Genomic DNA, 14,462 nt, shown 5'->3' on the forward strand with positions numbered 1-14,462 from the left:
ATCAAGTCAGTCTCCCACATAAAAACTTATATTCACCTTGCTATATACTCCCAATTGCTCTCCCCCAATGAGACAGCCTGTTCCCTCCCTCCACTCTGTTTTTGTGTCCATTTCGCCAGCTTTTAACCCCCCACCCCACCCTTCATCTCTCCTCCAGGGAGGAGATGCCAGCACAGTCTCCAGTGGCCACCTGATCCAAGAGGCTCACTCCTCACAAGTATTTGGATCCATTTTGAATTAGTTTTTTGAGCATGGTGTGAGGTATGGATCTTGTTTCATTTTTCTGCAAATAGATATCCAGTTTTGCCAGCACCGTTTGTTAGACTTTCTTTTCCCCATTTAATGAATTTCAACCCTTTGTCAAAGATCAGCTGTCCATAGGTAGACGGGTTTACTTCTGGGTTCTCAATCTGTTCCATTCGTCTATGTGTCTGTCGTTGTACCAGCACCAGGCTGTTTTGACTACTGTGGCTCTATACTAGGTCCTGAGTTCAAGGAGTGTGACGCCTCCTACTTTGTTCTTCTTCTTCAGTAATGCTTTGCTTATCCAGGGCCTCTTTTCTTTCCATATAAAGTTGGCTATTAGTTTTTCCATTTCATAAATGTTGTTGGAATTTGGACCGGGATTGCATTGTATATGTAGATCGCTTTGGGTAGTTTTTGACATTTTCACAATGTTAAGTCTGTTATGTATGTTTTTCCGTTTTTGTAGGTCTCTTGGTTTCTTCCAGTAGTGTTTTGTAGTTTTCTTTGTATAAGTCTTTTACATCTCTAGTTAGATTTATTCCTAAATGTTTGATCTTTTTGAGGGCTATTGTAAATGGTATTTTCCTGATTTCCTTTTTGAAGTTCTGTTTGTTGGTGTAAAGGAGTCCAGTTGAGTTTTGTATGTTGATCTTGCACTCTGCCACTTTGCTGAATTCTTCTATTAGTTCCAGTAGTTTACTTGTGGAGTCTCTGGGATTTTCTATGTGTATGATCATATCATCTGTGAATAGGGATCGTTCTACTTTTTTACTAATTTGTATGCCCTTTATTTCCCTTTCTTGCCTTATTGCTCTAGCTAGGACTTGCAGTATAATATTGAATGAGAGTGTTAATAAAGGGCATCCTTGTCTGGTTCCTGTTCTTAAAGGAAGAGGGAGAAGACTGTGTAGTGGGCGGCAGTTGTGTGGAGTATTCTGTGTATGTTTATGAGGTCAAGTTGCTTATGTTATTTAGATCTTCTGTATCTTTGTTGACTTTCTAGTTGTTCTGTTCATCGAAAATGAAATGTTAAAATCTCCTACTAGTATTGTGGAATTGTCTGTTTCTCTTTTCAATACTGTTAGAATTGGTTTTATGTATTTTGGAGCTGTGTTGTTGGGCTTGTAAGTACTTATTATGGTTATGTTCTCTTGGTGGATTGACCCTTTAATCATTATATAGTGCCCTTCAGTGTCTCTTATGTTGGATTTTGCCTTAAAGTCTATTTTATCAGAGATTAATATTGCCACTCCTGCTCTTTTTGATTACTATTTGGTTGACATATTTTTTTCCAGCCTTTGATTTTTAGCTTATTTTTATCTTTATGTCTGTGGCGTGTCTCTTGTAGGCAACATATTGATGGGTCATATTTTTTATCCATTCTGTTACTCGCTGTCTGTTGAATGCATTTAACCCATTTACATTCAGTGTGATTATAGCTAGGTGTGAATTTACTGCTGTCATTTTGTTGTGCGCTTTTTTTTTTGGTGGTGTTGATCGGTTTTTGTTGTTCTGCTTACTTTTCTGTACTGAATTCTTTATGGATTTTCTTTTCATTTCCTTCGTTATTGTTGATTTTGTGTTTACTGAGTCTTTATGGTTTTCTTCTTTTTTATTTCGGTGAGTAGGTTTATTTTCTTTGTGGTTACCCTGAGATTTACCTTTATCTTCTTAAGTTTAAAACAGTCTGTTTTATCTTCATATCACTTTGATTTCCTCTCCATACAGAAGTTCTATAGCTACACAATTTATTCCCCCTTTTTATTTTGAAGTTATCATTTTCAGATTAGTGTCTTTGGTTCCCTGTTTTCAGTCTTGTTGCTTTATTTTTGAGAATTCTTTGTCTTGATTGGTATCTGGATGGTGATTCAGGTGCCTTAATATCAGGTTGTTGTGTGATGTCGTTGGTTCTCTGTCCGAAGGACTCCCTTTAATATTTTCTGTAAGGCTGGTCAGGTTTTTACAGATCCTCTTAGTTTCTGTTTATCTGGAAATGACATAGTTTCACCATCATTTTTGAGAGACAGTTTTGCTGGATATTTGATTCTTGGCTGGCAATTTATATATATATATATATATATATATATATATATATATATATATATGTTTTATATATGTCATTCCATTGTCTTCCTGCTAGCATGGTTTCTGCTGAGAAATGAGAGCTTAGTCTTACTGGTTCTCCTTTGTAGGTGACAGTTTGTTTTTCCCAAGCTGCTTTCAGGATTCTTTGGTTTTGGGAAGTTTGATTGTGGTAGGTCTTGGTGACTTTCTTTTGGAGTCTGTCCTTTTATGGAGTTCGTTGAGCTTCTTGGATGGATATATTCTTGTCTTTCATGATACTGGGGAAGTTTTCTCCCAGCAATCTTCAAAAATTTTCTCTGTGCTTTTTTTTTTTCCACACCTGTTCTGGAATTCCTAGCACGTGTAAATTATTCCTCTTGATAGTGTCCCACGTAACTGTTAGGCTTTCTGCATTCTTTTTTCTGTCTGAATGATCCTTAAACAAATTAGTATCAAGGGATTTGTCTTCTGTTTCCCTGATTCTGTCTTCCATTGATTCAGTTTTACTCCTGTATCCTTCGATTGAGTTACCTATTTATGAAAATTTATTGTTGATCTTCTGGATTTCTAGTTGCTGTTTTTCTGTGGTTTCTAATCTATTTTTTTCATTTTGTTCTTGTATTATATTCCTGAATTTTTCTAGGATTTTGTCTGTTTTCCTTGGTTTTGTGTGTGTTTTCCTTGATCTCTTTTTTCATCTCTTAGAAGGTCACGTATATATATGTCTTTTGAATTCCTTATCAGGTTACATTGCCAGTTCTTCCTCAGGAAGGTTTTCTGGCCCTTTATTTTGGTCAGTTGCTTGAGCCATCTTGTCCTGCTTCTTTATGTGACTTGGTATTATCTGTTGTTTCCGAGGCATTAAGGTGTTATTAGTATTTATTGATTGTATGTTTGTTTGCTTCGTCCTGTTTTTTTGTTTTGTTATATCCAGGCGGGCAGGGTGGGTGGTGCTATGCTGTTGCTAGTCTGGCAGCACCGGTCACCACCTGTTGTTGGGTAGGTGGCATAGTGGCTGGGAGTGTGAATGTGGATATCTGTTCACTGGTTGTGTGGGGCAGCTGAGGGCAGGCTAGGTGGGCGTTGGCTTCCATCTCTTGTTGATCCAGTGGTGCAGGAGCCAGTGGTGGTACTCGCCGAGTGGATGGGCAGCAGATGTGGTAGATGTGGCAGGTGAGCAGTGGTCTCCGTCATTACCGCTTGCCAGGTTGGGGGTGGTGGTGGGTGAGTGCATGTTTGCTCGGTTGCCTCCGCTTGCTGGTTTGGGGGGGGAGGAGGTGTGAGATGTGGGCAGGTGTGCACACTTGCGCAGTCACCGCCACTCACAGGGTTGGGGATGGGGGGTGGTGACAGGCAGGTGTGTGCGCAGTTCACGCAGTGGCCACCGCTCACCGGGTCGGGAGGGGTGAGTGGTGGGTGGGCGAGCATGTGGGAGTGCGTTTATTGCCGAGAAGCTTTTATTTTTCGTGCTCTGGAACAATTTAAATAATACCGTTTAAATAATAATTTCACTTCTTAAAGATCTGAAAGAATATGCTGTTGAAAGCACCTGAGGCTGGTGTCTTTTTTGAGGGATAGGTCTTTGCAGCTTTCTGATTTTATTTTTATGGCTATTGGTATAAAACTATTGGTTCATTAGTATAAAACTTTTACTTCATATTTTCCATGCAAGTGTGTTATTTTCAAACTTATTAGTATTAAAAACAAAACAAAACTAAGCCCATTGCTGTCAAGTTGGTTCTGACTGACAGTGACCCTTAGGACAGAGTAGAACTGCCCTGTAGGGTTTCCAAGGAGCAGCTGATGGATTCAAACTGCTGACCTTTTGGTTAGCAGCCAAGCTCTTAACCATTGTGCCACCAGGGCTCCTATTAGCATAATGTGTACACAATTACTGCTTTTTAATTCCTTCAGTACCTGTGATTTTTTTTTCACTTCTTTTCCAATGTATATTAATTTTTTTTCTCTTTTCCTTGCTTAGCTTTGCCAAAGGTTTTTTTTTTTTTAAACCTTATCAAAGACCAATAAAGCTCACAGATTTATCAATTCTGCTTTCTGTTTTCTAAATCACTAATTTGTGCTTTAATTCTTATTGTCTTTGTTTTCTTAGTTTTATTTGTTGTATGCTTTTTCTACGTTTGCTTCAGTTGGATCCTTAGGACATTTTTTATATTCTTTGATAACAAAATCATTAAAAAATACGACTTTTTTTCTTAAGTTAAACTGTGGCCACTCTCTTTACGTTTCGATATTTCATGTGTGCTGGAGCTCTTGGGGAGCCTGACCACCCTTCCTCTCGACAAGGTCGCTGAGGAGAGTCTCGTACGTGGAACAATGACAGAGCTAGACATTTTAGCGCTTGATTACTGTCTGCACTTTTTCTCCAAAGCCTCAACTAGGGACCTAGCAATAGCTTACCAGAATAGTAGCAAGGATCTGTGGAAAGTCGTTTTTTTTTTTTTTAACCTAAGCAAAGTAGTTTGAATTTATTGCCTAGGACCAGAGCAGATCCTAAGCCCAAAGTGGAGTTTTAGTAGTACTTAGGCAAGCCTCAGGAGCCCTGGTGGTACACTGATTGAGCACTTGGCTGCTAACTGTAAGGTAGGAGATTTGAACCCAACAGCCAAGAGAAAAGACCTGGCAAACTGCTCCCTTAAAGATTACAGCCTAGGAAACCTGTGGGGGCAGTTCTACTCTGTCCTATAAGGCCGCTATGAACTGGAATCGACTTGATGGCACGTAACAACAGACAAGTCTCAACACGTTACCACCAGAGGATATGAAACTAAAAGCTAGGGACAGTGAGAAAATATTTGGCCCAGAGCTCATGGCCTTGCTGAGCTGGGCAGGCTACAGGTTAGTCTTGCTCCCTGCTTCTTTCATGCATTTCTAGTGGCCCATTGGTGTCCCCAAGGCCATGAAGGATATCCTGGGATGGAGAGAACAGGAGAAGGGAGAGGAACCCATAGTGCCAGGAGAAACATGGTGGGCATCTCTTGGGCAGAGCCTGCAGCGCTCCATGGAAAATGCATTTCTGTCCTCCTCCCTTAGAGCTCAGAGTGCAGGGCAACTAGGATTCAAATTGCAAAGGCAAGTCTCCTGTCCCTTGGTCCAGCAGGACCTGGTGCAGAGGAGGTAGCCCTCTGCACCCCAACCTGAACTTCTTCAAGCCGACAGAAGAATGACTTCTTGTCCCAGGAGTCAAACTCAGGGGAGGAGGTGTCACATCATGGTGGGTAGATTTCTTACCCTTTATCCTGAGTTCTTAGAGAGCAGTAAAGGGCAGGGGAGGGTGTGGGCAGAGAGTGGAGTAGGGGTGGACTTTGAATTCAACCTAGAAACCAATAGTAGAAGTATTGGTCTTTCTTGTTTTCTCACTTAATGGATAAAATTGTGTTTGTTTTTAAATAAAAATAACACTGTTCTCATAATCAAATAATATATATGTATAAAAATTGGAAACTGAAAGTCCTTATTTCCTTTCTATCCAGTATAATTACTACTAACAATTTGTACATATTTTCCAGTCTTTAAAGCAAGTACATGGACATATTATGTTTTCCGCAGTAATGTTTTTATGCCATTCCTTTTTGGGGTAATCTTTTATTCATTCATTAATATATGGAAGATATTTTTCCATGTCAGTACATCTGTCTTAGCTTTCCAGTGAGTATGGAATGTTTCATTTTATGGATTTATTGTAATTACCTTGTTTCATATTGATGGACATTTTACAGTTCCAATTTTTTTATAATTATGAATGATGTAATGAACATCTTTGTACACATTTTTTATTATATTCAAGTATTTTTATAGGACAGAGTCATAGAATAGAATTTTAATTGATATTGCCAGATTACCCCCCTAAAGGGTAATTTGATAATATGTATCAAATTTATTCTCCCACCAACTCTAAATGAGAAATTATCAGTCTTTAATTTTTGCCTGTTTGATAGGTGAAAAATAGTATCTCATTTTCTTTTAATTTCTTTTATTAGTGAAGGAGGGAGATGCTTTCAAATGTTAGCCATTTTGCTTTTACTCTGTGTATCATGTGTTATATTCATTATCCGTGTTCGTCATTCGTATTGATCCATAAAAGTTAATTAACTATTATTTTTTGAAAAAAAATTGGTCTCATTTGTTTTTCAGCGTGTTCATCATATAGGGATTTGGTTTTTATACAATCAGAATCCATTAATATTTTTGTGTATGGTGTAAGGTAGGGATCTAACTTCTCCCAAATAGGAAGCCAATTATCCCTAGTCTACTTACTGACTGTGTATAGTTTTCCAAGCATATTTTGAATACCTTGATATACATGAGTGTGTCCTAGAATCTCCTTTCAGCTTCATCAACTAATTTGCCTAATTTTATGTCAGTATTATATTGTTTTAACTACCACAGTTCTTATATAACATTTTGGTAAAAGTTCCCTTAATTATTCTCCCCCCCCCCCATTTTCTTGGCTTTTCTTTTACATTTGGTTTTCCACATAAGCGTAGAATTCACAATTCTGTGAAAAATGTTGGGATTTCCTATTGGAATTCCATGGAATTTATAGATTATCATGGGGAGAATGGACAGCTATATAATGAGTCTTCCCATCCAGGGAATCGGATGTTTATCTTTCCCATTCTGTTCTTTTTGTGTGTCCATTGAAGTTTTAGTATTCTTTATATGGGTCTTAGATATTTCTTGTAAAGTTTATTGTGGGCATGCTGTAGTTTTTTTTTTTTTTTTTTTGCTATTGTGAATGGCATCTTTTTCTGTTACACTTTTTAGACCTTTATTGTAGGTACATTAGCTGGTTTTTTTTGGTCAACTGCTCTGTGATGCTCTCTGACATTCCCCCTCCCTGGACCACACAGCCCCTCTCTCCTATAAGTTGCCATCGTGTATACTCCATGGCAGTATTTTAGAGCCTGGGTATGAGTTTCTGGTGGTGGAGTGCTCCTCTTACTCAATTTGTTGCCTCCAGTTACAGACACAAAGCCTAGCATGTAGCAAATTCCTTTAATAAACACGTGTGGAATCAAATTGTTAAGAGCCAGTGAGCTTCACCTCTTCATGGTGTGATAGTCTGGGCCAACACAAGGAGCAGAATCTAAAACAGCCAGCCCTGTCTCAAGCCTCGAGGCAGTGAGCTGATAACAGATGGGGCATCTGCCCTGTCCTCAAAGTAAAAGGAGGGTCGTGGGCCATTTTCCCACATGCAGACATCAGGAAGGACCCTCTGAGCCCATAGCCCACCTGTCATTGACCCTCATTAGCATTAACTAGTAAGAACAGCCTTCTTGATTCCCAAACCCCCCAAAGGTAGCCCAGAACACAACCTTTACCTGCAAGTTCTCTTTGGAATGAGAATTTGTCAAGGCCCTGGCACAGTTGTCTCCGTGTCTGGTGCTGGGTTTCCTCCTTTTTAACAGTAGCATCTTTCTTCTTCCTCCACTGTCCTCCTCTAGAATCTGTCGCCCCCGCCCCAAGTGTTTTCAAGGTGAAGCTTACCAGTGTACTAATGCTTCCCATCCTGTTTGCATTTTAAGCTTTTATTTCTAATTGGGGAATTAAAGACACTATTTCTTGGTGCCTGCTGCTCCGCCCTTCCCTCCTGGTGGTCCCTCCAGAACCTGAGGTCCAGTCTGGTCTCTGCTGCCTCAAGAACTAGGGTGGAAATGGAGATGTGTATCTGCCTCTGTCCGGGTCCACTGAGACCCACGAACAGGGAACCCCTCAGCCCCGGCGGATGAAGCTACAGAGTCAGAGATGACCAAACCCCTGCCGCTGTGGAGCAGGTGTCAGAATTGCTGCCTCTTGACCTGCTTAAAAAGAAGGGAGGGGGGAGTCCACTTGGCTTGAGCTTATATATAGGAGAAAGAGCAATTAGAAGTGGGATGTGAGCCGCTCGCTTTCCAGTCACTCTGTCCCTGTGTGCATCTAGTTCAGCAGGTTTTGTTTGAGGGCTGCGTGAACTGTTACTCATTTAGCCGGTGGTCTATGCTCCTCCTCCCCCCTCCCCTCCCACTCATTCATCCCTGATGCTGGGGCGGAGGAGGAGCTAGAAACGCTTTCTTTGGCTCCTTGGCTAATTTGCTTTAATCCCCCAGGAATACACCCAGGAGATGTTGCAGCTGGGGAGGGAGGTGGAAGTAGTGCTCTGGCCCCCACCCCATCCCAACTGTGCTACTCTGTCTCCGTGTGCCCACCTGGGCTGGTGAGGCTGTGTGTGCCAGGCCGTTCCCGAGACTGAGGGAAATCACGATGGGCCCTGCCTGAGCGGTGCCAAGCCCTCAGGCCCCTCCTGGCAGCCTCGACTGTAGCTCTGCCAGCTCCGGAGGAGCCTCCTTCTCAGAGTGCGGAGCAGAAACTCTGACAGATGGACCTCTGTGAACCCGTGGAGTCATTCCAAATGCCTTCTCCCGGAGCAGAGCGGATTCCGGCAGTGAGGCTGCGATGCCGGCTGCTCAGGGCTTCTGCTCACCTGTTGGAGAAAGCTTTTCCCACCCTTATCTCCCCTTCCACTTTTTGCCAGTCTTTCAAAGAGCAGAGGTGCAGACTGTTCAGGCCTGTTTGTACACATGGGGCCCTGAGAGAGACTGCTGTTCCCTGCCAGCTGGTAAGACCCACAGGTCACCCAGTTTCTGAGCAGTTGCAGCTCTCCCGCTTTCCGGACCCACCCTCATCTCCATAAGACCATTGGAAGGGGGTTCTCAAGAAGTAGTTCATGGACCACCTGTGTCAGAATCCCCTCCACAGACAGACAGGGTTGATCGCTGGGTGGGATCTGGGAATCTGCATCTTTGGCCAGCTTCCTACAGGTGGTTCCCGTGCCTCCCTTCTTAGTTACGTAGTGCCGTTGTAACACAAATACCACACGTGGATGGCTTTAAAGAACAGAAATTTATCTTCTCACAGTTCTGGAGGCTGAAAGTCTAAAGCAAGGTCTCAGGTCTGTCAATTCCTTCCATGTCAGTAGCCTCAGGCATTTCTTGGTGTTCCTTGGCTTGTTCCTCACGTGGTGTCTGTCTTTGCTCCAATGTGTGTCTGTGTTCATTCTGCTCTTTTATAACTAAGAAGTGATTAGATTTAGAACCTACCCTACACATACATGACCTAAGTAATATAACAAAAGAAAACCCTACAGGTAGTCCCCACCTCATGACGGGATTCCATTCAGATGACTCTGTCGTAAATCCGTTCTGATGTAAGTCGAATACCTCATTTTTTAAATTTTAGGTTTCATTATTGTTTCCTTTTATTTATCCCTACCTTTATAAATCCAATCTTTATTTGTCTTTGGGGGTTGGAAACATTACATCTGAGAATGATGACATCAACAAATAACGCACAGCAACATTGTATGTAATACATTACTCACCGTAAGATGTAATCTCCCTCCACTCCCCACAAAAAAAAAGGACAGTTGTAAGTGTGGTTCATCTTAACTCGAATACATCGTAAGTTGGGGACTGCCTGTATTTCCAAATGGGATCCAATTTATAGGTATAAAGGCCAGGATTTCAACACATATTTTGGAGGACCCAATTCAGGCTATGACATCACTAGAGTTTGAGAACTGCTGATCCATGCAGTGCCATAACAAAAGGGCCTCCCAATACTTGATCAGTAGTAGGAAAACATGCCCTTAAGTGCTGTGAGGAAACTCTGGTGGGATAGTGGTTAAGTGCTAGGGCTGTTAACCAAGAGGTCTGCAGTTCAAATCCACCAGGTGCTCCTTGGATGCTCTAAGGGGCAGTTCTACTCTGTGCTATAGGATCGCTCAACTTGATGGCAGCAGGTTTGGTTTTTGTTTAAGTGCTGTGATGGTTTATGAAGAGGTCAGGCATTATGCAGACACTTGTGGAAACACAAAAAGTGTAAAAACTATTAAATTTCACCAGATATAATCAAAGGCTAGGAACTAGTTTTTTTCTGCTATCATTTATTACAGAGAACGCAAAACTCATTGCAAAAAAAATCAGGAAGTTGAGGTAAGCAAGAGGAAAAAAATAAAAAGTTGTAGATAACAGAAATTCTGGTAATATTTTGGTCTTTCTGGATCAATCATATTTTTTTATTTTAAAATTCTTTATTGGCAGTTTTTCCAATTATCAAAATATTATGCGCTTATTATAAATTTCATTTTTAATTGGTATACAGAATCGATATAAAATGTCTTGATTTGCAAATCTTTTATTGCCTTGTTTAGTTGTGATCTATATTTCTTTTGTGACTGTCCGTTAATTTCCTTTGTCTATTTTTCTTTTGTGTGGTTTTCTTATAAATTTGTAAGAGAACTTATGTATTAGTGGTAGTAACTATCATATCTTGGCGAATATAACAAATGTCTTTTAATTTTTTTTAATGTTGTTGTCAGACTTTTTTTTTTACATGTTTATATGGTTAAATCTAGCTCCAGTAGTTTTTCAATTGAGGTTTTTTTTTTTTTTAACTTGTGCCAGACAGAATAGGCACAGCTTTTGCAATTTTTAAGGGGAATTGAAAGGAGGTGGGGCAGATACAGGCCAGGCAGTGTTCTCACATTTTAATGGGTGTCCAGACCACCTGGGGATCTCATCACAACGCAGATTCTGATTCTGAAGGCCTGGGGCGGGGCCTGAGGTCTGCATTTCTCACAGGCTCCCACAGGACGCTGCTGTTGCCCTTCCTCAGACCACACTTTGAGTACTGAGTGGCCAGAAGTTTCCAGACTTGGCTTATTAGCTGAGGTACCTGAGCTGCATCTTGGAACACAGAGTTTTCTGGGCCTTCCCCCAGAGATGTCAGGCTGTGGGACCCTGTCCTGGCTTGGCCATGTCTGACAGTGGGACCCTGTCCTGGCTTGGCCATGTCTGGCTGTGGAACCCCTGTCCTGGCTTGGCCATGTCTGGCTGTGGGACCCTGTCCTGGCTTGGCCATGTCTGGCTGTGGGACCCTGACCTGGCTTGGCCATGTCTAGCTGTGGGACCCTGTCCTGGCTTGGCCATGTCTGGCTGTGGGACCCTGTCCTGGTTTGGCCATGTCTGACAGTGGGACCCTGTCCTGGCTTGGCCATGTCTGGCTGTGGGACTTAAGGACAGTGCCTCGGGCTTTTTGAGCTCCTGGATTCCCTGTGTGTAAAATGGAGAGGATAGTTCTTACCTCATAGGATCTGGCAGAATTAAATGAAGGAATAAAAGAGATCAACATATTTTATTCATTAAAAAATAATGTAGCAAGGAGATTAGAACCCAGCTCCACTGCTGGTAAGATTGTAAATTGGTTCAATTACTATGGAAAATGGTATGGCGCTTCCTCAAATAGCTAGAAATACAAATACCCTCTGATCCAGTGATCCCACTCCTAGGTATATACCCTAGAGAACTAAAACTGCAGACACGAACAGATGTATGCACACCTGTGTTCATTGTAGCATTATTCACAGCAAAAAGATGGAAACAGCCTAACTGCCCACTAGCAGATGAACAATTAAACTGTGGTACATGCACACAATGAAATACTATGCAGCCATAAAGAATAGTGAGTTCTCAAAATACAGTATAACATGGATGAATCTGGAGGACATGATGTTGAGTGAAAGAAAGCAATCACAAAAGGACAAATATTGTATGATCTCATTATTATAAAATGATAAGAATAGGTGTACATACAGAAAGCCAGCATTCTTTAATAGTTACCAGGGATGGGAGGCAGAAGGAGGGGGAATGATTTTCTAGATAGTAGTCACTTGTTAGTTTTGGTGTGATGGGTAGGGCAATACCGAATAAGGGTGAATTAAGCACAACTTGACCAAGGTAAAAGATGACACTAAGAAGTACACAGGAATAAGGGATGATTTTGGTAAAAGCCACAACAGATACAATTTTGCAACAACTGTAATAACAACTGAAAAATATATGTGTGGTTAAATAGGTAGATGTGTATATGTATATAGGTAAGCATAGATGTATATAGGTGTATGTGTATATAGGTAAGCACATATGAATGTACGGGTGTGCGTATATAGGTGTTTCCGTAGGCAAATGTAGATACATGTTTGTGTGTGCTGCATATATTCATATACGTATGTAAAATCACATAGAAGGCACAGTTACAGATGCTTCCTAGGCATAACCAAATACCTTGCGGGATTGGGTTACTGGGTTTGAGGGTTTAGGACCATATTTCTGGGGGACAACCTGGTCAATTGTCCTAACAGAGCTCATGAAGGTGATGTTGTATATACTAGTTTGGTGAGTAGCATCTGGGGTCTTAAAAGCTTGTGAGTGGCCATCTAAGATAAAACCATTGGTCTGTACATGTCTGGAGCAAAGGAGAAAGAAGGAAACCAAAGACTCAAAGAAGAAACCACTCTCTAGGACTAATAGTCTACACAGACCATGGCCTCATCTACCTTGATACCAGAAGAACCAGATGGTGCCCAGCACCCATTATTGACCATTCTAACCAGGGACACAATAGACGGTGCCTACTAAGATGGGAGAAAAATGTAGAATGAAACTCAAAATTCCTAAAAAAAAAAAAAAAAAAAAGACCAGACTTACTGGACCAGTAGAGACTAGAGGAACCCCGGAGACTGTCACCCTGGGATACCCTTTAAACTTGGAACTCAGACCACCCCTGGTGATTACCTATCAGCCAAAATATAGAGTGGCTCAACATTTACCCTAGACCAAACAGAGAAGGTAAAGGGGAACAAGGAAGCTAGACTAATGGAAACATAACAGCCAGAATGGAAATAATGAGAATTGGTTACACATTGTGAAAAGTGTAACCAATGTCACTGAGTAGTATGTATAAAAAAAAAATAGAAATTGTTAAATGAGAACCTAATTTGCTATGTAAGTTTTATCCACAAACACAATAAAGTATTTTTTAAAAGTAATGGAGTAACTGCTGGCCCTGGTGCCCTTTTTGGAGGGTAAAAACCTGTTGCCGTTGAGTTGATTCTGACTCAGTGCTCCTATAAGACAGAGTAGAACTGCCCCCTTGAGGCTGCCAAGACTGTAATCTTTATGGAAGCAGACTGCCAGGTCTTTCTCCCATGAAGCTGCTGGCAGGTTCAGACCGCCAACATTTTGGTTGTCAGCTGAATGCTAAACAGCTGTGCCACCAAGGCTCCTCCTTTCTGCAGGGTAGTTTTCTGAGAAATTTCTTCTGTTATTGGTATTTTCCAGTATTTCTACCTCTTCTTGAATACATTTTCTTAGAAAATTGTCCTTTTGTCCATATTTTCAACACTTTTAGTAAAGCATTTCGTGTCACATTCACTGATGATGGTTATATTCCTTTTCAAATTTCTAATAGCATTTATTTACATTTTTTCTTTTTTAAATAATTAGCTTTGTCAGAGGTTTGTTTATGCTATTGGTCTCCTGGAGAACCATCTCTTAGATTCATTTATAAATACCACTAGGTTTTGTTTCCTAATTAACTATGTATCTCTACTCATTCCTTTTTGCTACCTTTCTTAGTTTTTAATCTAGCTTCTTGGATTGAAAACTTAATTTCTTTTCCTCATCTAATGAAAGTATTTATAGAAACATAAGGTTTTCTCCACTAATAGACACTGTTCTCATGGATAATCTTCAGATCTGTAATTGTGATTTTGATTTTTTTTCCCCTTGACCTTAGAGTTATTTAGGAGACTGACTTAGAATTTCCAGATGTTGTGTTTCATTTGGTTAGAGGCTTGGAGGCTTCTCTCCCCAGGGTGCACTGCTTGGCAGTCCAGGCTGTGGCTCTGTGCCTTTGTGCTCATGGTTGGAGCTTGTGTGTGTGCATTGCTGAGGCTTCCCATGAGCCTTCTGCTGTATGCATCAGGGACAGGGCTCAGGAGGAGAGCAGGGTTCCCTGTTTGAAGGCTCTCCCTTCTCCCAACAGCCTCATCCCTGAAGGGCACTCCCCCAGCTGGAGACTGTCCAGGTGATCCTGTTCCTGCTTGCCTGCTGCTCTGCTTGTCTGTCCAGGGTGGTCTGGAGAGCTGGGGTCTGGTGGAGAGGGGATGGGATTTCAGTCAGAGAGCCAGAGTGTTAGAGGCCTTATGCTGCTGCTGATTGTGGGCCACTGGCTTCACCCGCAGTGTCCTGCTCCTTATCTGGAAAATGCAGATGATGTTACCTTCTCATAGAAACTGGAAGAGCTTTAGAGAC

General features: G+C 41.3%; 1 protein-coding gene across 8 annotated transcripts in view; it reads left to right on the top strand.

Moving 5' to 3' along the window:
- TET3 (tet methylcytosine dioxygenase 3) overlaps positions 1-14,462 on the top strand; it is a 123,802-nt gene that overhangs the window by 31,153 nt on the left and 78,187 nt on the right. The window contains exon 2 of one of the 8 annotated variants that reach the window (XM_064268747.1): positions 158-261. The exons of 6 other annotated variants lie outside the window; for them this stretch is intronic. Coding sequence is in view for 1 of the 2 variants with exons in the window: in XM_064268746.1 (XP_064124816.1) it covers positions 5,492-5,542 (51 nt within the window). In the remaining variant the exon portion in view is untranslated. Of the gene's footprint in view, positions 1-157; positions 262-4,336; positions 5,543-14,462 lie in introns of those variants that run through there. One more of the 8 variants, XM_064268746.1, reaches the window with a different exon arrangement.

This window comes from Loxodonta africana, chromosome 15, assembly GCF_030014295.1.
Source record: "Loxodonta africana isolate mLoxAfr1 chromosome 15, mLoxAfr1.hap2, whole genome shotgun sequence".
Classification (NCBI taxonomy): domain Eukaryota; kingdom Metazoa; phylum Chordata; class Mammalia; order Proboscidea; family Elephantidae; genus Loxodonta; species Loxodonta africana.